This window comes from Balaenoptera borealis (genome assembly GCF_965194805.1).
Source record: "Balaenoptera borealis genome assembly, chromosome: 4".
NCBI lineage: Eukaryota > Metazoa > Chordata > Mammalia > Artiodactyla > Balaenopteridae > Balaenoptera > Balaenoptera borealis.
This window is the reverse complement of record NC_138861.1, coordinates 35,486,227-35,509,307: the sequence shown is the minus strand read 5'-3', so window position 1 is coordinate 35,509,307 and position 23,081 is coordinate 35,486,227. Positions and strand designations below refer to the sequence as shown.

At 37.3% G+C, this 23,081-nt stretch overlaps 1 protein-coding gene across 4 annotated transcripts in view; it reads right to left on the bottom strand.

Moving 5' to 3' along the window:
• HHIP (hedgehog interacting protein) overlaps positions 1-23,081 on the bottom strand; it is a 95,919-nt gene that overhangs the window by 9,262 nt on the left and 63,576 nt on the right. For all 4 annotated transcript variants that reach the window (XM_082390023.1, XM_082390024.1, XM_082390025.1 and 1 more), the window contains exons 9-12: positions 21,261-21,384; positions 20,184-20,314; positions 16,711-16,792; positions 1,908-2,056 (exon numbers count right to left, since the gene is read on the bottom strand). In XM_082390023.1, coding sequence (XP_082246149.1) covers positions 1,908-2,056; positions 16,711-16,792; positions 20,184-20,314; positions 21,261-21,384 — 486 coding nt within the window. The remainder of the gene's footprint in view (positions 1-1,907; positions 2,057-16,710; positions 16,793-20,183; positions 20,315-21,260; positions 21,385-23,081) is intronic.

The window sequence follows — 23,081 nt, the reverse complement described above, 5'->3', positions numbered from 1 at the left end:
TTATAATATATAATGAAATAATTATACAACTCACCATAATGCTGAATCAGTGGGAGCCCTGGGCTTGTTTTCACTTGCCACTCACTGATAGGGTTTTGATATGAGTCTGCAGGCAATTGATTTATTATGGTCTCTGTGCAGTCAAACCTCTCTGCTAATGATTATCTGTATTTGCAGCCGCTCCCCAGCGCTAGCACCACCGCCTCAACTCCACCTCAGATCATCAGGCATTAGATTCTCATAAGGAGCGCGCAACCTACATCCCTCACATGTGCAGTTCACAGTAGGGTTCGCGCTTCTATGAGAATCTAATGCAGCCGCTGATCTGACAGGAGGCGGACCTCAGGTGGTGATGCGATTGATGGGGAGCGGCTGTAAATACAGACGAAGCATCACTCGCTCACCTGCCGCTCACCTCCTACTGTGTGGCCCGGTTCCTAACAGGCCACAGACCAGTACCGGTACCAGTCTGTGGTCCGGGGGTTGGGGATCCCTGCTTATAAACTTTCATTTATATCATATATCATTATTAATATCTATTATAGTATGTATTAAGCCGCCTATATTCAAAATTATGTTTACCCTCAGTTTAACATACTGTTACTAGCCGGCACTCAATAAATATTTGTTATCTGATGACTTGAGGTGACTTAAAAGGTTAGGCAAAATATAAGTAAGGAATAAGACAGAATGCACACCACGTAAAAGCAGAGAGAATAGATATTGTCAAGCATAGAAGGAAGCAGAGGGAAGATATATCATCAGGAATTAGAATATTATTGCATTTAAACACTGCTTCTCATTTTTTGGCCAACTGATGAAAAAGGAGACAGAATGGGTCAATAGAATATAAGCATTTTTTAAAAATAATGTAATTACTTAATTTCTGCTGAGTTTCAGTTATGATGGCTTTTTCCTAGATATGTAACCATGATATCAGTCAATCACGTAATATTATTAGTGCTGAAGCAATTTAAGCTTCAAATGGATACTGTCTCTGTGACTTTAAATGTCTACTTTATTTTGACAATATATGAGGTAAACGAGGTATGGTTATGATTTTTTGAAACAAATACATGTTTAGAATAAAGAAAGAAGGCATTTATGAATTAAAGATACTGTTAAATATTAATATGGGACTTGAATTTTCTTTGGCAAGAGATACTTTAATATTTGAAATAGCAGAGATCAAAATCTTCTGCAAGTAATATGTATATGCTGGTTGTTGAAAATGTACTTTCAATATACACATCTTAAACTCTAGGTATCTAAATTAATCTAATTGTCTTACTTCACACCAAGTAGAATTTAAACGCGATTGCATATATCTGCGGAAGTCGCAAGTTAAAGGATAGAATAACCTTGGACTGAATCTCATTTGCTCTCTGAGCAGCTGCACACCACCTGATGGTCCACAAGGCAGTGGCAAAAAGAATGGAAAAATCTCATTATATGCTTCTAGATAACTGCATTTTCACCTTTTCTATAAAAACACCCACTGAAAACCCCTGTTTTTAGCACGCTGCAGCAAGAAAGCAAGCAGCAAATTTAGGGAGGGCCTTTACGGAGTGTCTGGAAAATGCTGGCACTCGGAAAGGGGCTTTGCAAGCACCAGGTCATTGGCTGGTGTGAAAGCTCAAACCCAGGACTGAGAGTCCACAGGGATGATCTAGTTGGGCTGTTTTCACGTGTGACTTTGTGAAAGAACTCGATTATGTTTATGATGAACTTATATACGTGAACTGTTTCCAGTAGGAAAATGGCAACGATTTCAGGTGCAAGTTCAGAAACAGACCGTGCATTACTATTGTAAACGGCTACAGTTTGGAACACGAGGTCATCTAGAAGAAGTAACTAACGTCAAGTTCTTGCAGGCCCCATCCCCCCCAAGCAGAAGGAACACTAACCGACTCTGCACCAGTCCCCTTCCCATCCGGGACTGCAGCAGCACTTTCCTGTGGGCGCGCAGTAGCCGTTCCGACAGAGCCGGGAGCACTCCGAGGTCAGGGTCTGGGCAGGCTGGACCGTGGCCCTGCATTCCTCAGGCATCAGAGGTCTGCATCAAAAGACAACCGTCAAGAGTGCATTTCGGTTGCAAATCAATATTGGAATGAAATCTAGTGATTTCGTAGCTTGCAAAGCATGTCTCTTGCTTTCCAAAGAGACCTTTCTTTTTATGCCACACAGACAGAAAGGTCGACAGCTTTCTAAGAGGAGAAAATACACACCCATGAGGAAACAAACTAACCAGTTTTGAACCAAAGGGAACAGATCAAACATGGTAAGAAACTTTATCATGATCAAAATTCATTGATTAAAAATGTAATTACGTTACATCAATATTTTGGTAGTTAAGAATTCCTAGCAATTACAATTTAAAAAATAAAGATGAATAGATATTTTAAAGCTTTTTTTTTTTTCCCCCTCAAAACTCCAAAAGTTTTTAGGAATAGCACCTGAGATAGGTTTCACTTGTTATTGGCATATTTGGCAACATCACGAGGCTGAAGGCACTCATCAGAATGAACAGTTGTAGCCTAAAAAGCTTGGGAATCATTTTTTATTTCATTTTTACATTTCTTTTGAAATACTTTTTCCAGAATGACTGTTCTTAAAAGGACATCATAACACATGTGTGTGTTTACTACCGACTCAAAGTTTAAACTCTTTATGCAAAGAATGATCTACATAGAGAGATTTTATATACATACATGTATATATGTATATATATTTTTATAATTTGATTTTGTCCCGCTATGAAGAAAAAGAATGCTAATAGTAGCAAACAAAAACATCTTATCTGTCATGTTAAAAGTCATAGAACTTTGTTTTAATTGCTCTAAGATTGCCATCATTTAGAGAGGGACCAAGATGCCTTCAGAAGACGGTTGCTGTAGTTCTTAATGTTTTTGAATAAGAGGCTGTCTTTCAAGTTGTTTCACGCTGGAATCATGATCACACCTGCTCATTACCTAATCTTTGGGAAAAAATGTGCAGTGGTACTTTGCTATCAGTCACTGCTACCTGTGCCTCAGTGTGGTGAGAAAGCTCTTTTCAGTGAAGGAATGTAAGTAAACACTTCATCACCAGTCAAATCACCACCAGGAGGATGGGCAAATCAGTTGGAGTCCTTAAGTACCATAACAAAGAAGGTGATAATTATAGGTCAGAACCACCACAGAGGTAAATGATACAGCTTTCCGAGAGAAGCAAATAATTAGGCCCTGCAGACTCAGTTTTCTTGAGACAGGTTATCTTGTTATGCCCCTGTAGCAACACGAACAGTGATAATAATTTAGAGCCTGACCTCAGGCTGTTTCTACAATGACTCAAAACCATATTTAAAATATCTAATGACTTCTTTAGCTCCTCTCTCCAATAAGATCCCATTCTCTGTTGAAGGCATTGTTCGGGATTGACATGTACACACGGCTATATTTGAAACAGATAACCAACAAGGACCTACTGTATAGCACAGGGAACTCTGCTCAATATCCTGTAATAACATAAATAGGAAAAGAATTTGAAAAAAAAATAGATACACGTATATGCATAACTGAATCACTTTGCTGTATACCTGAAACTAACATAACACTGTTGATCAACCATACTCCAATATAAAATAAAAACTGAAAAAAATAAAATAAAAGAAAGTATTGTTTTGCAACTAACGTGACAATTCAGAAAATGCCCTTAAATCTATTCAACCTCTTATTTAAATCTAGAAATGGTCAGCTTATGTGAAAGGTACTTAAGGCATTCCATATTTTCACTCAGAACACACCATCAAATATTTCCTATGTGCCCCCAAGGGAGTCTTTCTGAGAGTAATGGCAGAGTGTGATAAGGTGGAGAAGATGTTAAACAGATATGCCAAGGGAAGTGAGGGCATGACCTTGGCCTTCTTATTGTTGAATAGCCCAAGTCTGCCTATTTATTCCTCATATAAAATTGTTATTTTGTTTGTGAGACGATGGTGGCATTTGTGACCATCAGAAGAGCGGTTTCTCAGTAGCCATGACGTTCTTCTGAGTCACAGGCCATCACCATTTACTGAGTGATAACCGGTAAATAGGTATTGTTTCCATTTTACAGGTAACTGAGATTCTGTTTACCCAATTCTATTTGTTACTCACTCATTCACGCTCCTTCTGATTCATTCAAGAAAAGAGGCCCAGAAGCAGAGTGTGTCAAGAATATGTCACGTGTTATATGCAATGCAAAAGAGGCAGGCACAGGGGCTTCCCTGGTGGCGCAGTGGTTGAGAATCTGCCTGCCAATGCAGGGGACACGGGTTCGAGCCCTGGTCTGGGAAGATCCCACATGCCACGGAGCAACTGGGCCCGTGAGCCACAATTACTGAGCCTGCGCGTCTGGAGCCTGTGCTCCGCAACAAGAGAGGCCGTGATAGTGAGAGGCCCGTGCACCGCGATGAAGAGTGGCCCCCACTTGCCGCAACTAGAGAAAGCCCTAGCACAGAAACGAAGACCCAACACAGCCATAAATAAATACATAAATAAATAAAAATTAAAAAAAAAAAGGCAGGCCCATAGCTCACATGCTACTTGATGATATGGTTCCTGCCTGAGCAGATGAATCTAAAGAGGAGAAGACACCATGTGGATTAAGAACGTAGGTGACTTCGATCAAACAACTACCACCGGAAGGTATTGCCTGTTTGAGGCAAAGTGTAGGACATTGATTCATGTGCACTGGGAACAAATAAGGGGGGTGTGACGACACTGGGAACAGATAAGGGGGAATGACGAATAGGGATTCTCTGTGGAAGTTCAGTTCTTCAGGGCAGGGTATCTGATCCTTGTTTCCTGGATGATCCTCCAATTAGACAGTTTGTCTGATTTTCACCAAACATTCAAATGTGTGGAAACTCAGATTATGGAGGGAATTCTAAGTTGTTTTTTTTTTGCCTAGGGTTGAGCAAATGCTTATCTATCTGTGGATGTGACTGCTTCATGCTTGGGCTTGTTTAGCTTATATAAAACTGTGTGACTGTCATATATAAACATTATGATGCCCTTAAATTTTTATTTAATTACCTAGGAACATAATTTTTTTTTTCTTTTATGAAGTTGACAACTAACATTCCTCACTTAGCATGTTAAATAAATCCTCTCTCTCTCTGTTAATCTATTGGGGAGCCTTGAACATGAAAATGTGCATAAAACATAGCCCATCACCTATAGGACTTCACTTCTCTTAAGGAATGAGTAATCCTATTTCCCCTTTCCCTTCCCCATTGAAATAAAAGCTTTCTGAGGGCAAAAGCTATATATTCAATCCTCTTCAAGTCTAGTCATTGACTCTGCCAGGTACTGTGCTCTTCATGGGGATAAGACAGAAACAAAACAGGGTCCTGATCTTCATGGAGACCACTGTGGGGAAGACAGACAAGCAAACACAAAAGTATAAGGCAGTATGATCTTTGCTATGATACAGGTGCGTATGAAGTATCACAGGAATACAGATGAAGGTGCAATTAATTTAGGATTGAGGGATGTTATAGAAAGATGATATTTAAGCTACCAAAGTATTTTATCTCCTCAACTACTTATAGTCATAGGAGGTAGGAAAATACCATAGGCATTCAATAAATGTTTATTGAATTGAATGCATATAGTAGAAAATTTTCAAATCTGGAATATAAATTCCATGAAGACAAATATTCCCCTCTCTTCTCTTGTGTCTTTCCAGGACCCAGAAGAGTGTACAGCACATGGAAGATGCTTATTAAAAATCTGTTGAATGAATGAATGAATGAAATGAGTGGAATTTTAAAAGGGTGTTTGTTTCTTTAAAATGCTACTGAGTGACAATATTAGGAATATATGGACTATTTAGGGGAGGGATATCATTAAAATCAAATCACTATACTTTTATATCATAAGCATGAAACTAAAAACACTCACTGTATTTCTATTGGCTAAATTAACTTGTATTAATTACAAGTATTTGTAATTACAAATTACAAATTTGTAATATTGTATTACAAAATTCTTCCAAGGCATAGTTAAATTCATTTTAAATAAAACATTTTTATACTAATTATAATCATAATAAATAAACAACAGGCGAAGAAGTAAGCATGACATAAAGAGATGGGCTTACTTTCTCCTCCAGCTGGGAATTAAGTCAACATATCAACATTCATTTTTCTAGTAATACATTTGTTAAAGTTTGACAAAGATTTTTGGTGATCCCAACCATCTCTTTCCTCTCCACTCATTCTTTGTTCTAGGGATATTTCTTCTTTCTATTGAAAAGAGTAAGTAAGGTTCCTTTACATGGAATGAGGAGAAAGAAAAGGGACTAAAGCAAGTAAATTTGAACTTTATTATTATTGTCACCTTGAAATAAACCATCTTGTATATTCCTAATTACTACATATACACACCTAGATGGGATCTAAACAAAAATCTAGGGTATATACTTGTGATAGATGAACTCATTTTTCATTCTTATTTTTATTACACTGGGGAATTGAGCATCTTAATGTAGGCCTAATAAAAATTACTTAAATGGTCTTGCTCTCCTTTTAAACAATTACTTTTTAAACTTTTGGACTCTTAGGTCTACTGAATGAAGCCTGAGATAGCTCTCAAAATAGAAAACTTACCCAAGAGGATATTCAGGTTTTTAATAAAGAATATATGGTGCCCATTTGTTGACAGTTATCCCCATAGTTCTCAAAGTTAATTTAAATCAGAAAAACACATTTTGTAATCCCTTTACACATGACAGAGAATGAAACACTAAAGGGATAGTGTAGAAAACTGCCCAACATTTTTTAACGTATAAAGCATTGTTTTCAGAAATGTAAGACATTCTCTTAGAAACCTACATTTGTTGGTTCTGTGTAGCAGCATAAAGCTTTAGATACTTTCTTGAAATAAAGGAGGAAGTTGAGAAGCCTGAGTAATTTATAACGCACATGATACTGTGATGACTTTTTGTGAATAGCTAAGGCCAACAGTGAATGTCTCTGGGTAGTGGGATTAAAGAATGGTTTTAATTTTATGATACTTAATAAGTGAATGAATCAACCAATAAATGAGAAGTTTTCTGTGCATTTGCGTGGAAGCACAGGGATAAATTCTGTCTTAGCAGGCCTGATCTTTCGGAGCGAGTGTTGCAGAACTCGATCTATTGTGTCCTTTATGAAAAGTAAAGGGGTTCATTCTGAAATTTTTGTTAGGGGTTCAGATTTTAAATTCATGTTATTGCAAAACAAGGTACATCGATCATGAGTAATACTCTTTTATGAAAATCCTGACTCATTGGAAATTTCAGAAGATGTGCTAATTCTATAGCTTCTCATAGACAACAGTCTGCTTGAGGTGACTAAGGACGTGATGTAAGAACTGTCTTATTCTTTTTTTTTTTTTTGTCTTGTGGAATCTTAGTTCCCTGACCAGGGATTGAACCCAGGCCCTCAGCAGTGAGAGCTCGGAGTCCTAACCACTGCACCACCAGGGAATTCCCTTATACCTTTATCCACAGTCACATAGGGACACATGGAAAAGTGTTCCCTTGCAACTGTAATCTTTGCAAACCGATTTTTCTTCCATGCTTTTTCCTATTGTCATGAGGTAGGAAAAACTGATAAATCTAAATCCTCATCACTCAGTGTGGTCCCAGAGCAGCAGCCCCAGCAGGAGTTTGTCTGAAATGCAGACTCTCAGGCCCTCCCCAGACGTACAGAATCAGAATCTGCACTTCAGTCAGTTTGTCAAGTGACTCACAGGCCTGTTCAAGTCTGAGAGGCCCCTTTCCTAATTAGGGCCATGCCCAGCCAAAAGTGGTTAATGGGGCCATGAATAAGTGTGGTCAGGAGCTTCCAAGTACAGAATATCCTGGGATCTTGTGATTGGATGGAGTACCGCCTCTACACGAGGGGGCAGCCTTACTGTGCCACCACAGATTCTGTGGTTTCATGGATTTCCTCACTCGGTAAGCATTCGATATACAAGCCATAACCCATAACCACTGAGTGTTCCTAAAACCATTACTCAGCACTTTTGCCTCAAAAAAAGTAAGAAAATGGAAAATTTCTCCCATTTGTATAGCTTGAGGCATAGGAATGAGCACTAGTGTATTAGCGCTATGTCATCTTTTAAATTATTCATTTTAGTGCCTTTCTCCAAGGTCAACACACAAACTAAATTTTCTTTTTTTTTTTTTTGTCTGGATAATTTTCTTTAGTCTGGATGTTCACTAAATGCTTCTTACTCATGTTGACATTTCTCTTTGCAGGGTCAGTTTACCCATGAGGAGTAGAATTTTGGATTCTGACTACATATAACCATTTTGTAGTACCTGGTAAAACGGTAATACATCATACAAATTCAATTTTGCTCTGAGGAATCGTATACATTCATAATACAATCCTATTCCTGGTTGGAGAACAGAGAAAATGGAATCTGCTTCTGTGTGACCATGCAATATCGTCCCACAGGACTTCATGGCTATAGAGGTAGCAGCACACATTTCCTAAGAATATTTTTCAAGTACCATTCGAGATTTACCAAAAAATTAAACGTTTTAAGAGCTACTTGCTTTCATTTCATTCTTAAGGAATGCCTTCTTTGACATTATATCATATGTAAGCTGCTTAGAAAAATCTTTTTACATATGTCCTCAGTAACACATATAAAGTGAAGGGAAAGAAAACAAATTCAAGAATACCTCTGAACTTATATACATTATGGGTCATATTAAACATTTTAAATTTGTACTGTATATTTCTAGAATTCAAATTTAGAATGGGAAAGCCAGTGCTCTATCTTATTTCTCAAACCACTGCATTTCTCTGTTCTGAAATGCGCTGAACAGTGGGGCTGGGCCTCGGCTCTTTTCTCTGTGACCAAGGTTGCCTTCATTTTGAGGTCTGTGATTTAAATACTGAGCACATGCTCACTCAGAGATAGTGTCGACTGGCTTTAATACGGCAGTTTGGGATTGAGTAGGTGCTAAACTCAAAGAGGACAAAGGCAGTGGCAATTTGGTGGAGCTGTGAGTTGGACCGCCTAGTGTTAATGAAAGCATTAGAACTTTCACAAATACCTGCTCTATTTTGTTCTATGGTTAAAGATGCAACCAGAATGAAAGCAGATGATGAAGCCACTTACACTTTCCAGTAATTTCATATTAAACTTTATCCTCACGAGACGGGGCCAACCTTATTATTCCCAAATTTAGAAGATCAGAACACGGACGAAGATATGAAATAGCTTTCGTACAGCTAATTCCAGATAATCTGGAACTCTTTTCTAGCACAGCTTTCTACTCAACTGGTCCTTTTTAGGAAAAAGGGAGCTAGGCACCTGTGTTTCAGGCCTTATTAATCTCCCTATCCAAACATCACTACCACTATACACAAGTATCTAAAAGGATGTGTGGCTCGCCTTCATTCAACTTTATCAGCTTACCTCAATTTATATATTTCCAGGCGAAGATTAGGAAATGGAAAGTTATGTACTGCCTTAAAAGGAAAACCTAGGAGAAATGACTAATGAAACTGGATGATGAGGTTGTCTGCTTTTAGGGAAAAAAAGGATAAAGTCCAATTTTATTAAATTGCCTTAGGTGTTTCTTGTATTATGTTTGCAATGTCCTTAATTCAGAAACTGGTCCACTACAATTATCAGAAAAATAGGCATTTGCACTTTAATTCAGTGGACTTTTTCCTGAAAAATCTTGTATTCTACAAAATCGCGTACTAAAAATAAGGCTTATGGGAAAAATAGAGTTGGGGCAGACCCCTCGAGATCCATGCAACTTTGTAACTAAAGCACTAGCAAAAATAAAACTTGGTACCTTGGGAGAGGGGGGCCCAGGGAGCAGGTCGGCAGTAGCTGGGGGAGAGATTTGCTCAGGGAAGACTGAAGCACACAAAACCAAAATGGTGATGGATGTGACACTTTGAACTCAGGAGGGAGTGAAACCTGCAGAGAGCCATGCAAAGCTGGAGGGATATCTGGAACCATGTCTCCTGGGGGAGGGAAACTCATTGCAGGCACTTATTTCTCATTTTAACAGTCAACTGAGAAGACTCCTTCTGCCCATACAGAAGCCGGGCTGAGGCCTTGTTCCCCCTGGTAGAACAGACTGGACCAAGAAGCCAACTCATGGTGAGTTTTGCCCATCGCCTTCTGGACCATTATCTGGCAATTTGTAATGTACAATGTTCTGGCATAATTTTGTTGTCCCAAAGTGGCAATATTTATCTCAGATAATATTGTTCATGTTTTAGGTAATGTGTGCAATCTCCTGATTTAAGATAAAAATAAGCTCCTTAGAGGAAAGGACTAAATTCTCATGTATATTCTCCCTCCACAGCACATAATACAATATCTTGAACACAGGAGGCAAGCCAAAGATACCTGCAGACTGATTAAATCTCATGACTTAATCTTGTATAACTGTACTTTGATATGATAGAAAAATAAAATTAGGGTACAATAAAAAGCCAATGCCATTGCTTCCTAATATAAAGAAGGAACCGGGCTTCCCTGGTGGCGCAGTGGTTGAGAATCTGCCTGCCAATGCAGGGGACACGGGTTCGAGCCCTGGTCTGGGAAGATCCCACATACCGCGGAGCAACTAGGCCCGTGAGCCACAACTACTGAGCCTGCGCGTCTGGAGCCTGTGCTCCGCAACAAGAGAGGCCGCGATAGTGAGAGGCCCGCGCACCGCGATGAAGAGTGGCCCCCGCTTGCCACAACTAGAGAAAGCCCTCGCACAGAAACGAAGACCCAACACAGCCAAAAATAAATAAATAAATAAATAAATAAAAAATAAAGGAATTCCTTTAAAAAAAAATTTTTAAAAAAAAAAAAAAAAAAAGAAGGAACCACATTCTGTTCAGAAGTTTACATCCAAAACCAATTTTTTTTAACTTAAAAACTTGATTCATAAGCCATAATTGATAAAAATGTTAGACACTAAATAAGAAATGTCTGCGACTAGGAAAATAGACATTTTAAGTAACACTTTGATTCCAACATAATTCAAAAGACTTAAAGCCTATAGTATTTTTCTTTTAGAAGCCATCTAAAAAATAAATCTTTTTCCCACTTAAAAAACTAGATCTACTAGTGTTTTAATTTTATATTCTGTGAAGGCAGAAATTTTAAATATCACTAAATGTTTTAAATGGGAAGTAAAATTTGAAATGATTTTCTGTCCTTTAAAATAGCACAAAAATGTCAGTTTAAATTCTCTTTGAAGACTATTAGGGTGACAGATTCCCAAATTTTGATGTTACACCTTTTCATTCATTTGTCAATGATGAGAAAAACGAGTCATTCAAGCAACAGATTTTTTTAGCTCAACTAAAATGAATTAGTAAAAAAATGATGCTAAGGTAGATTTTTTTTTCTTTAAAAAGTATATCTTCCTCTAGAAACCATCTTTTTGCAAATTTGTGTGGCTGTTTTATGCAAGATTAAATCTGCCTTTATCTCGAGAACTGTAACATCTGATGATACACTGTCACAATAAAAGTAGAAGATATTCAGAAGTTCTAATAATATCAGATTTCCACCACTGTCCCAGGTGGGGGAGAAACATGGGTATTGAAAAGAAATGCTTTTAAGAGGCTCTTAACAAATGAGGCTCTTTTTGAAGAATATATTTTTAATTATTCATATTCTCCATTTTATGCCTTTTTAACAAATGCCATTTGTAAGTGGCAATTCAATCAAGTTTTCATAGCAATCTGTACAATTACTCTAGGAACTGATATTCCAACATTTAAAATTGATAATTTAAGAAAGACTATAATTAGTATAAAGCAGAAAATTCCCTTGAATGCTGTGGTCATATGTCACATCTTCAGAAAATAGCATATAAACATGAGAAGCTTTATAGTATAGACTTTTAAAATAGCATGGTCGTTTAGAGAAAATTTTTTCATAAATTATGGTATAATATTTTGTGTATATTTTGAAATAGGTGATGGCTCTACATAGCCTTGTACGGAATACCTGAGTATGTTTAAGTGTGTTTGTGTGCGCATATACAGAAACACACAAATCTTGGTAAAGTATGAATAAAATTCCAGTTACACTTAGGCGATTACCATATATTATGCATGCATGCTCATCCAGTTGTTAGAAGTTTTGACTTTTTGATCTTATCTCATTCTTTTGCCATATATCTTTAAAATTTCAGATGGTATCTGACAGCATAGGAAGGATTTGTCCACTAAAAATATTGTGCACCACCAAGTAAACTATAGCGTATTAAGAATAAAATATAAGCTGGCACCTAAGTGTATACCCTTTTTAGTTATTGGAAATGTAGAAAAATTATAGCAAAAATGTGGACCATGCTTCCTTGTCCTTTAGACTTCAAATCCACCATGCTGAATGAATTTTTATAGGGCATATACTTGTTCATGACCTCTAGTGTTAAGAAATTCTGTCATGTTTGAAAACTAGTCCCTCGTCGAGCCTGTGTCCCTGTTAATAGCTGAAAGGTCAATGGAGCTGCTAAACAGTTTGTATTACTGTCAGGGTGGCCATGAAAACACCGCCTGCAGCAAGAGGACTTGGCAGCTGGGTCAACAGGCACCGTGGGGATTTATCAACCTAGGGAGGCCACTTGCATAAAACTTTGACTGATGAATTGGGACTAGACTGGCTTATTGGGCTAAACCTTCTCCATTATGCATGGCTTTCTTTAGGATGGTAGAGCGGCCTGCCGGCTCCCTGAGACATATGTGAAGGATAAACAGAACCAATTTCCTCTCATGAAGTGATTTTTGTGAAGAAAAAAAAAAAAAAGCACTCTTCAGCATCCAGTAGACTAAGGAGTAGGATGAAGATATTAAATAAATAAATAAATAAACAAAGAGCAGTAAGTGGGGTCATCACAGGGAGGGGCAGGGAGGAGACAGGAGGACAGTTTTTTGATGTTGGTCACACAAGAGTCTGGGGACAGGACATTTCTGCAAAATGACCTCTGAAGCTGGGAATTTGCACTGGTAATTTATAGACCTCTTAAGGGAATGGGTTGTGTGACTTAGGGGGGTTAACAGATAAGCAACATGTTAAAATAGAGTAAGACTGGGTACACAGGAATTAAATCGACATGTTTAAGAATGATTTTATTTTACGAATTCCTGGAGAAATAACCCTGGAAACATTTCCAGGTCAGAAAAGGTCATTTAGTTTAAGTCCATCTGAAACAAAAACTAAAGAATCTTTTTCAATAGTGTGAAAATATTTGTGTGCTATAAAACTAAAGCTTGGAAAGTTCAAAACTCTGTTAGAATTCTTTCATCTCCATCCCTCAGGAGCGTTTGTGTGATTCTGAAAAGATTTAACAAAGAGCAAGCCTCTAAGACATGACTTGGATATTCGAAAACTAGGTACTCAGGGCTCTTTAAAACTCCGTGGACACCTTGACCCCAATTTTGAAACGAACACTACCTCAAAAGTTGAGAGATCACCTGAAAATAATTCTTGAATGCATGGAATGAACACCAATGGTACTAAAGAATTGCATATGCTTCAAATACATTATTTAATTATCTTCACAGTGCTCTACAGAAATGAAGCAGAGGCAGAAGGATTACCTGTTCTTTACTGACAGGCGAAGGAGCACAGTATGGTGACACAATGCAGCAACCACACTAAGGAAGATTCAGAGACAAGACCGTTTGACTGCCTATCCTGCCAGGATAGACTTCCTCATCTTGACAGGCTTCAGATGGCTCTACTAAGTGAGACTGAAATGAGTGTCCAGATCTTGTCCTCAATGCCTTGCCATCTGCTGGCTGAAGGAACATCCCAGACCAGGGCATGCAGAACCCAGTACTTGAGGCTTTGGGGGACCCAGCAAGCTGAGTGATTGACTGTACTGATTTGCCTCTAACTCCACTCTGCCACGAAATGAGGCTCTTCCACTTCTGAAGGTATCCCTGTTCTAACAGGGAGGCAAAATTCCTCCCTCTTCTGCTTTTCCTTTAAAAACTCCTGAGTTCTAGTGAAGCCATAGAGAAAGCTGGTTGTATTCTCATAGAATTTTCGTTTCTTTGATTGTAAACAATGGCATTCGTTTTTTATAACAGGTTATCTTGCCATCCTTTTCTGAGAAGGATGCCCACCGTAAATGATTTTAAACTTATGTAAATGATTATGTAACATATAGCCTGAGACCAGATTGCCCTTACAGACTGAGCTGCTAATGCTGGGACCTCGTCTGCCTTTGTCAAAATGACCAAAGAATATTACATATGGTTTCACAACTCCCTCATTTTTCTAATATGTGAGTGTGTGTGTGTAAGAAAAAAGAGAAAAAATGTAAATCTTATGGTGTGTAGGAATGTAACTTCCATGATACATCATACAGAATATAAAAATTTTATGATTTGTAGTTATTCTCTTTTAGAGTCATGAGTCAACTGAATGTTTGAAATTCATTCTGAAAACATTATTCTAACAAGTCTGGGGCTCTTCCACAAGAATACAGTTAATCTAAGATTTTAATTTGAGTTAGGTTTTTTGATGTAACAAGAAATGCCTGTGTATTATTTTTTTCCGTTGATGAGGCTCTTTCTTCAATTTCTCCCTCAAACATTTTAGGAAAACCGTTGTGCTCTGAAGCAGACATTCTGAACACAGCTAGGTTAGTAATTAGCTCGTGTTTCCAAAATAATCCCGTTCACATATACTAAAAAGTGTCTGCTTATATAGAACTTCCACTCATCTGGGAAGAACTACTATAATAACAAACGTTGGCATCCAAATCGAAACAGCATGAGGCTCCCAACGAATGTTTATGAAAACATTTGTTTTCTTATAGTCAGTTTAATTTTGAAATGTATGCCTGGGCCTGTGTACAAGGACTGTGTCTCTGGGACTCTGTTAATCCCCCCACCTTCTGAAAACCAAACACACATCTTAACCCTGGCCGCACGCATGACACGACTCACCAGAAACAGGCACCATAATGAGAAGTCAGGTCTTTCAGGTATGTCACTCTGAGACCACCCTACGAGAGGAGGCCCCATGATCACAAAGTCAAGGTCCCTCATGGCAGCCCTGGTAATTAGACACTAATAATGGACTGAAGGTGTAAAATTCACCTCAACTCACCACCAACAGACTAAACAATCCAGAGGAAGAGAGAAACATTTCTGTGAGAAGCAGCGAGAATTAATAATAACACTACCAGAAAGCTTGCAAAAGCACATCAACTTTGACAAATATAATGAAATAACAATGGCTATTTTGAAACTAATGGCATTAGAGCTGAGTGAAATCCGTAGACCTCATTCTGAATCGTTAGAATGCTATTTTATGAATTAACACTGGTTTGATTTTTGTTCTTAATATTGCCACCTTCAACAATCACCGAAGTGTCTGATTTTTTTTTTTTCATTCATTACTTTGCTTCTCACAGAAGGACACCGGTTTCACACTCAAGGAAGAAAAGAACCCTTACAGTGTGTAGATGGGTACTTCTTTTACTGTGAAAGAAAATGTGTACTGTTAAATAGAGAAGGAAAGCTGTCATTATCACTGTGTGATAGATGGGCGTATGTGATGCCTTCTATCATAGAGAGACCATTTTTGGTCTCTTTTTGTTCTGCAGCACCAATGTCAACCTATATTTTTCTCAGGAAAGATAGTGTTTTAGGGTATGGAAAAAGGACAAGAATCTCCATTTGTTAGTCAGTGAATTTTTCAGAAAAACATACACAATTTATAACCTATAAATATTTTTAAAGTGGAATTAAATGAATGCTCTTAGTAAACTTTTCAGATTATTGGAATTTTTTCTCCTAAAAGGGACTTGAAATTTGCAGATGGGCTCATGAAGCTAAGTTAGCACAGAAAGAATTAGAAATTCACAGCACGGCGAAGCTAGGGTCTGACCACTACTGGCGTTCCACAGTAGTCGTATTTGTGAGGATACTGAAGTCCTATAATAATTGTTTCTAAAATTATGGCTAATAACTATTTGACAGTAGATAATTTTAGCAGCTTCCGAGAGTTCTGATTTTATCCATGAAATTAACAACTGACTAATGATGACTCAAGATAATTTGAAAGTTGTGCGTGTGTTGAAGTTGGGTGGGTGGGTAGAGAAGAGCAGGAGAGGGATAATTATATTCTCCAAAGGATTAAAACATTCACATCTTCCTTTTGCTGAAATAAATAACAAAATATTTCTTCAGTTTGCATCTGTTGAGTCACAGAAGCTGTGAGCATCCAGTTATAAAATTAGGCTCCAACGTTGAGCTGCCAAAATAACTTATTCTGATTACCTAACAAAAGTCATACTAAGCATACTAAGGTCTGCCAGAATGTTCCTGGTTTCCTCGAAAGGAAAGGAGGGTTTATTGCTTCCAACAAGAGAGCGGAAGCCGCTGCCTCATTCATCAGGGTCCTCCTGGGACATTTAACTGAGGACCCTGATTCCACAAATATAATGCTGCTTTCAGATGACCACAAAGATGCCATGAACGTGATCGAAATAAGGCCTTTAAAGTTCAGGGTGTTCAAGTCTAGGCCTCAGAGACTGGAACTGAGGGTCTCTCAGGAGAGCACTTAGCAGATGGACAGGGCGGAAATGTTCATCTTTGTTGAGGGCTAATTGCAATTCCATCACTAATTTGAAGGCACTGGAATAACTAAGAGAATATTACTTGACTTAATGGAATATTAAAAAAAACCTCACCTTTTGGGATCTACAATTTTGTAGAGTTTTCCATTGTGAGTCTGGGTCATACTTTTACTACTTGATAGAACGTAAACTTCACCTATGAAGAGAGAAATACAAAAAGTTATTTCACAGTATTACAAAGCCTTACCTTCTGTTGCCCAGCAGATTATTATATATATATAATATGTATGTATATATGTATGTGTATGTATATACATATATTATATATTCATACATCCTCAGAAGATCACTTGCCTGAGTGCATCCAAATTCTGGTCGCTTCTCCCCACATCTCACTATTACTCCAGTGCGAGCAGATATTAATCTCTCACCTGGAAGATGGCAACAGTCTCCTAAACTGATCTCCCTGCTCCTACTCTTATTCTTCTATGTTTATTCTCAACATAACAGCTGCAGGGATTCCTTAAAAGGCAAGTTAGATCATATAAATTGGATCACACTCCTCTGTTTCAATACCCTCCAATGGCATCTAATCTCTCTCCCAGCAAATGTAAGCCCTGACAGTGGCCTACAATGTCCCCCCTTACTGCTCTGACCCCATCTGCAATGTGTCTAGCCTCACTTCCTGACTTTGGACATGCAAGGCAGGTTCCTGTCCCAGCCTCCTGTCTCAGGCCCCTGGTGTCCCAGGCTCCTCTTGCCTCAGCATCTGTCCCAGGTCCTATCTCAGGCTCCTGTCAGTAGACCACCACTAGATGCATTGTTCCCCTTTCAGGTCTGTGCTTAGGTATCATCTTTCTTGACTGTTCTATTTAAAAGTACACTTGTCCCAACTCCTAGCCATCTCTATCCCTCTTTACAACTAGATTTTCCTCCTAAGCACTTATTACCAACTAATGTACAATATATTTTTTTAAAATTATGTTTACTGTCCTCCTTTAGGATGTAAACTTCATGAAAACAGTTTAGATTGTTATCTCTTTATCTGCTCCTGTATCCCCAACTCCTAGAACAGAGCTTTGCACAGAATAGGTGCTCAATAAATAGCTGTAGAATGAGTGTGGAATGGCAAGTTTTATCTTGATTTATTCCACCCAAGATTCAAAGGTTTGGTTACCAAGTTGTTACTGTTAATTGATAATTTGAGGCCAGATGGCATTGGGTACTCCTTTTTAATTTTTAGCTTTTTAAACAAAATACATTAAAATAAATAGCTGGGGGGAGAGAGAGAGAGACCCTTGTGCTCAATCCCAGCTCCATGTCTCTGATTCCTGACGCCAGGCTGTGTTCCTGAAAATGAACTACAACAGATGGCGTACCCTCTTAGGAGAGAACCGCTCTCGTTTATTACCACTCCTTCCATATAATTCAATATATAGAACTGATCATATGAATAGGGAATTAGAAGCTGTATTTATGATTATATGTTTATAAGGCTTTAAAATTTATATTTGATTCTCATTCATGAAATAGGTCTTGATTTAGTCTATATTTCTCTTTTCTACTTTATTATTGTGTATTAAGCACACCCTACTGCTTTCTCACTTCTGGAAAGGATGTTATGGGATTTACATTAAAAACACAGACACAACAGAAAGAATAAAAATGACGTTAAAAAGCAAAGGAATTTAAGTAAAAAAAAATCATATTTATTTCAAGTACTTTATGTAGTTTACCGCAGTTAGTCCTTACAACAAACCCATCCTAATTTTATAGTTAAAAAAACACACACACACACACATAGAAAAAAGACTCTCAACACTTTTTGTTTTAAAAAATGAAAACTCTAACTCACTTTCTTATATGACTCTTAATTAAAAACCAGAGAGGTTTGCATTAAAGAGTGCAAGTATATTTATTTTAAATTATGAAATATACACTATGTTGTTGCTTTTGGACAGTAAGAACTGTATATGCTTCATTTCTTGGTTCTCCTCCTAGCACTGTATTAAGTGTGGACAGATATTTGGATATTTTAATGGGGGTGATGGTAATAGGATGAATGATGTTGAGTCACTGGCAGTAAGGTCTGGGGAAATCAAAATGATTCATCAACATGATTCTAAATACTCATCTCTAACTCTGCCACAAACAATGTGATCCTAATTTATATTTTAAAATCAGAATTTGCCAATGACGTTTAAATTACAATTACAGAAGATTTAAGCGAGAAAAGGTATCTTTCTGGTTCATTTGAATGGGGTAGGAGAATTTCAAGGGAAAATTGAATGCAAGATACTTTCAATGCTAGAACAAGAAAAAGATAGATTGGACTTCTCTTCTTTGAATCCTTATATTCCTGTGGCTTTGAAATCTGTGCGTTGTGTTTCAGGAAACTTGTCTGAGTCCCTTGGTAACCTAAGTGAATGGCATGGATGTGTTTCTGATGAATTCTCTGTTTGATGTAGGAAAACCAAATCTGCGTGTTTAGAGTAAATAATTCTGATTTAGGGACTTCCCTGGTGGCGCAGTGGTTAAGAATCTGCCTGCCAGTGCAGGGGACACGAGTTCGAGCCCTGGTCCGGGAAAATCCCACATTCCGCGGAGCTACTAAGCCTGTGCACCACAACTACTGAGCCTGCGAGCCTAGAGCCCATGGTCCGCAACAAGAGAAGCCACCGCAATGAGAAGCCCGCACACCGCAACGAAGAGTAGCCCCTGCTCGCCACAACTAGAGAAAGCCCGCATGCAGTAACAAAGACCCAACACAGCCAAAAATATAAATAAATAAATAAATTTATTTTAAAAATTTAAAAATTATTAATAATCCTGATTTAGAAAGAAACACAACTTTTCTTTCTTAATACCTAGAAATTTATCTCCAAGGCTAAAGGAGCATGGTAGCCATAGTTTATTTGGATATTATTCTTTAAAGGGAATCATTATGAAAACTACATTTATCTCTGAAATTTAAAATTGGTAGCATTTCACCCTTTGATTGGTAACATTCCAATAACAACTTCTTTTTGCTTGTTAAGCTGCATACAGTTTGATAACATACCAACAAATAAATTGTATGTTATCCCGGAGATTATCAATGAGAAGATAATTTCCATTCTGTTGGAAAGCAGATCTACAAAGTCAGATTATCTTGCACAAATTTCATGCCTCGATGGGCAAAAAAATAAGAGATAAAGTGAGATTCAGATTACAACAAATTTTAATTTATTCCAGGAGACATGGATAAGTGCAAAGGTTCAGATAGAGAATATAAACAAATGACTCAGCTGCATCAAAAATATCAGTAGACATTTAAAATTTTCTCTGTCTTCAAAACTCAAAAATTCTCTTTTGTTCCTGACTCCCATTTTTCTGCTTTATTACTTTCATATTTCTGGGGGGGGGATAAGATTTAAAGACCCCCAGAGAAAGTTTATTGGAAGAGAATACTGAATTGGTCATCTTTGCTGTAGATTACATTTCCAACAAATGGAGGATGAGATCGTTATACTTATTTTTCAGAGCAGAACAGAGCCTCTTGGGCAAAGAGTGAGAAGGGAACTTAACAGAAATAGTTTGTACAGTACCTAATTCGTCTTCTCCAAATCCCAAAATGTGACCTGAAAAGTAACCTCTACAGGAACCACCGTTGCCAAGACAGAGTGGTTTTTCTTGCCATTGCTTGGTCACAGGACTTTGCTGGAGGGTTAAGAAATTCCTACAACAAAACATACCAGAAACCTATGATGAAAATATGCTTTTGCCTAAAAAACACAATAAAATGTTTAAAATAAAACTCATAATAAATAATTGTTGTGCCACAGACCTGGCTTCTAAAGAGAAAAATAATACAGCCCATAATGTGTGTGAATACGCCGAAATTCCCATGTGAAGAGAAAGTACTTAAGATAATATTTGGTTTGGAGGCGGGGTACTAAAAGTACCTGAGTCTGAGAAAAGCCCTCCCCTTCATCCAGAGAATGATACTTCCTCTCCAGGACTAGACTCCATGCTGTGCTATTAATCAGAGAGAGGGAAGATCAGGGGGTCAGTACTCTTTTCTAGTTCCTTTCAGCGACCAAGCATATCAGCTCTGCCATATGCCTGAATGCCAGTGACTTGGGGAACAAGATTCTTATTTTGGGTTTCATCACAGAGTTTCTTATAATTATCCACAATGTGACCTCTAAACTTTAGGCTAAAATTCAATTTTGTAGCATTCCTATGAATAGAGACAAATTAAGGTCTGTTGCCAAAAGTCCCAAAAGTCTGGCAAAAGCAAAAATTCTTAGCCTTCCAGATAATTTTTAAAATATTTATACAACTCATGTAAAACCACAGTTTTCAATTTACTCATGATCATGGTAAATTTATGTTAAGGATGAAGAGAAGGCTCTAAATAATATGAAATATCTATCTGAAGACCTCTCTGCTCTTAAAAATTATTTTATGAATTGGATCAAGTATGTTTAAAAAGCATGTTTTAGGAAGTTCTTGAATTATCCCACCAAACATGGTGGAACTAAAAGTAAATAATAATATTTATGTGTGTCCCACACCTGACTTCCAAAGGGAGAAAATCATTTGAATATTTTATGATGGTTTGCCCAGTAATCAATGGATATGTCATTTGATCTATCAAACTGTGGTATCAGGAAACCTACCCATTACGATCTCCAAACACGTAGCTTCCGTAAAGTCTTTCCGACTGGCAGCCTCGGTAAACAAATCCACCAACCAAAGGACCATTACTGAATGGCTTGAATTCTAAAAGTGATGGCTCACTTTCTGGAAATAAATAAACATAACATTAGATCAAATGAAATGTATTTTCATAAAGGAAAAGTAATGTAGGCCACACCACAATTATTACAGTAATTTAACTATGAAATGTGTTCCATGATGCATAAGATGGATCCTTGTTGTAGATAGTTAGTGAAAATAATTACCCCTTTTGCGTAAATATAATGTAATTAAATATAAGGTAAAGGGCTTCCATGCATAGCGGAATGAAATAAAAACACTCTGCAAATGCTTGTTGTTATTATAACTGCCAAGACGTATCAAATTTTCAATGACATTAGAATCTGGATATTTTGCAAAATCATGGACTTTAGAACTAAAATACTTAAAAAAATACTTAATTTTTTAAATATTGAATTTTTTGTAGAAATGCTTCTGCATATGCCTAGTAAACTGAGCCAGACCTCTCAAATTTTATAAAATGTTTAAAAGTTCAAGCTTTAAAGAAAATAAAGGTATGGTACATAAAAGGTCTTCAAAACCACATTTGTTGCATATTTTAAAACACTGTCACTTAGTCAAGTAATATCTTCATTTAAAATGTTTTAAGAGTTTTGTTTATAGAGTCATGTGGTTAACAAAGTCTATTTCAGTCATTCCTTCAGAATTACATGTGGATAGACATGTATCTCAGTCTTTCCAGGCATGTCATTTTGTGCTTGAATACAGGGATGCCAGTTGCAATGGAAAAGATACAAAGTCAGCTGCAAATGAATCTGAAAATTACTTATTATGTACTTAAATAAGTCACTATCAACAGGAAGTATTTTAGGCAAAAGCTTCTGTGGAAAGACAGTAATTCTAAAGTCCTTCCCCCTCCCCATGTGATTATGGTGAATATGATATTATAAAAAGTAGAACAGATATGTTTTAAATAACCAGGATACTGAGAGGCAGCGTAACTGAAAGACTAAGGTCATGAACTCTGGAGTCAGGTTCAAATCTAGGTCCTGTCACTTTACGTGGTGTGACAGTCAACCTTTCTGTGTCTCAGTTCCCTCATTTGTACAATGTGGCCAATAAGAGTGCCTACCACATAGGGTTTCTCTGTAAATGAAATGAGTGAAGTTTGCAAAGTGCTTACTGCAGGAGCTGGCATGTAGTAAGCATTGTGGATGTGGTTATTTGGTTTTTTTCCCCTGATTTATCGAGGTATAATTAACAAATAAAATTATATATGTATGTACATATATATATATGTGTGTGTGTGTGTATATATATACACATTGTAAAAGGATTCTGTGGCTGTGTGTTTAATACAGAAATGTAAGGCCATCAATATTGTAACCAGTTTCAGCTGAATCCCAATTAATGTGATTGTAGAATTTAGTTCAATCTACAAATATAGCCAAAATTCCCACAAGCTAGTGACTCATTAGATTTTTTTTCTAACCACATTATTCTTTGGTTTGGCTTTTATAAGATGCACACACACATACATGAATACCTGAAAAAAAATAAAGTAAAATAACTGAATACCACATGAACCAACACAGCTGCTTCATTCCTGGTACTAAGTAAATATCCGTATTGAATGAATAAATAGAAGAAGCAATCAATTTAATAATCTTCATCTACTATATTCCCTGAATCATAATCATATTTGATATATTGTTTCCTCCAAAAGGAGTATATACAAAAACACTGAAAAATATTAACTTTATATTTTAATATGTATCTCT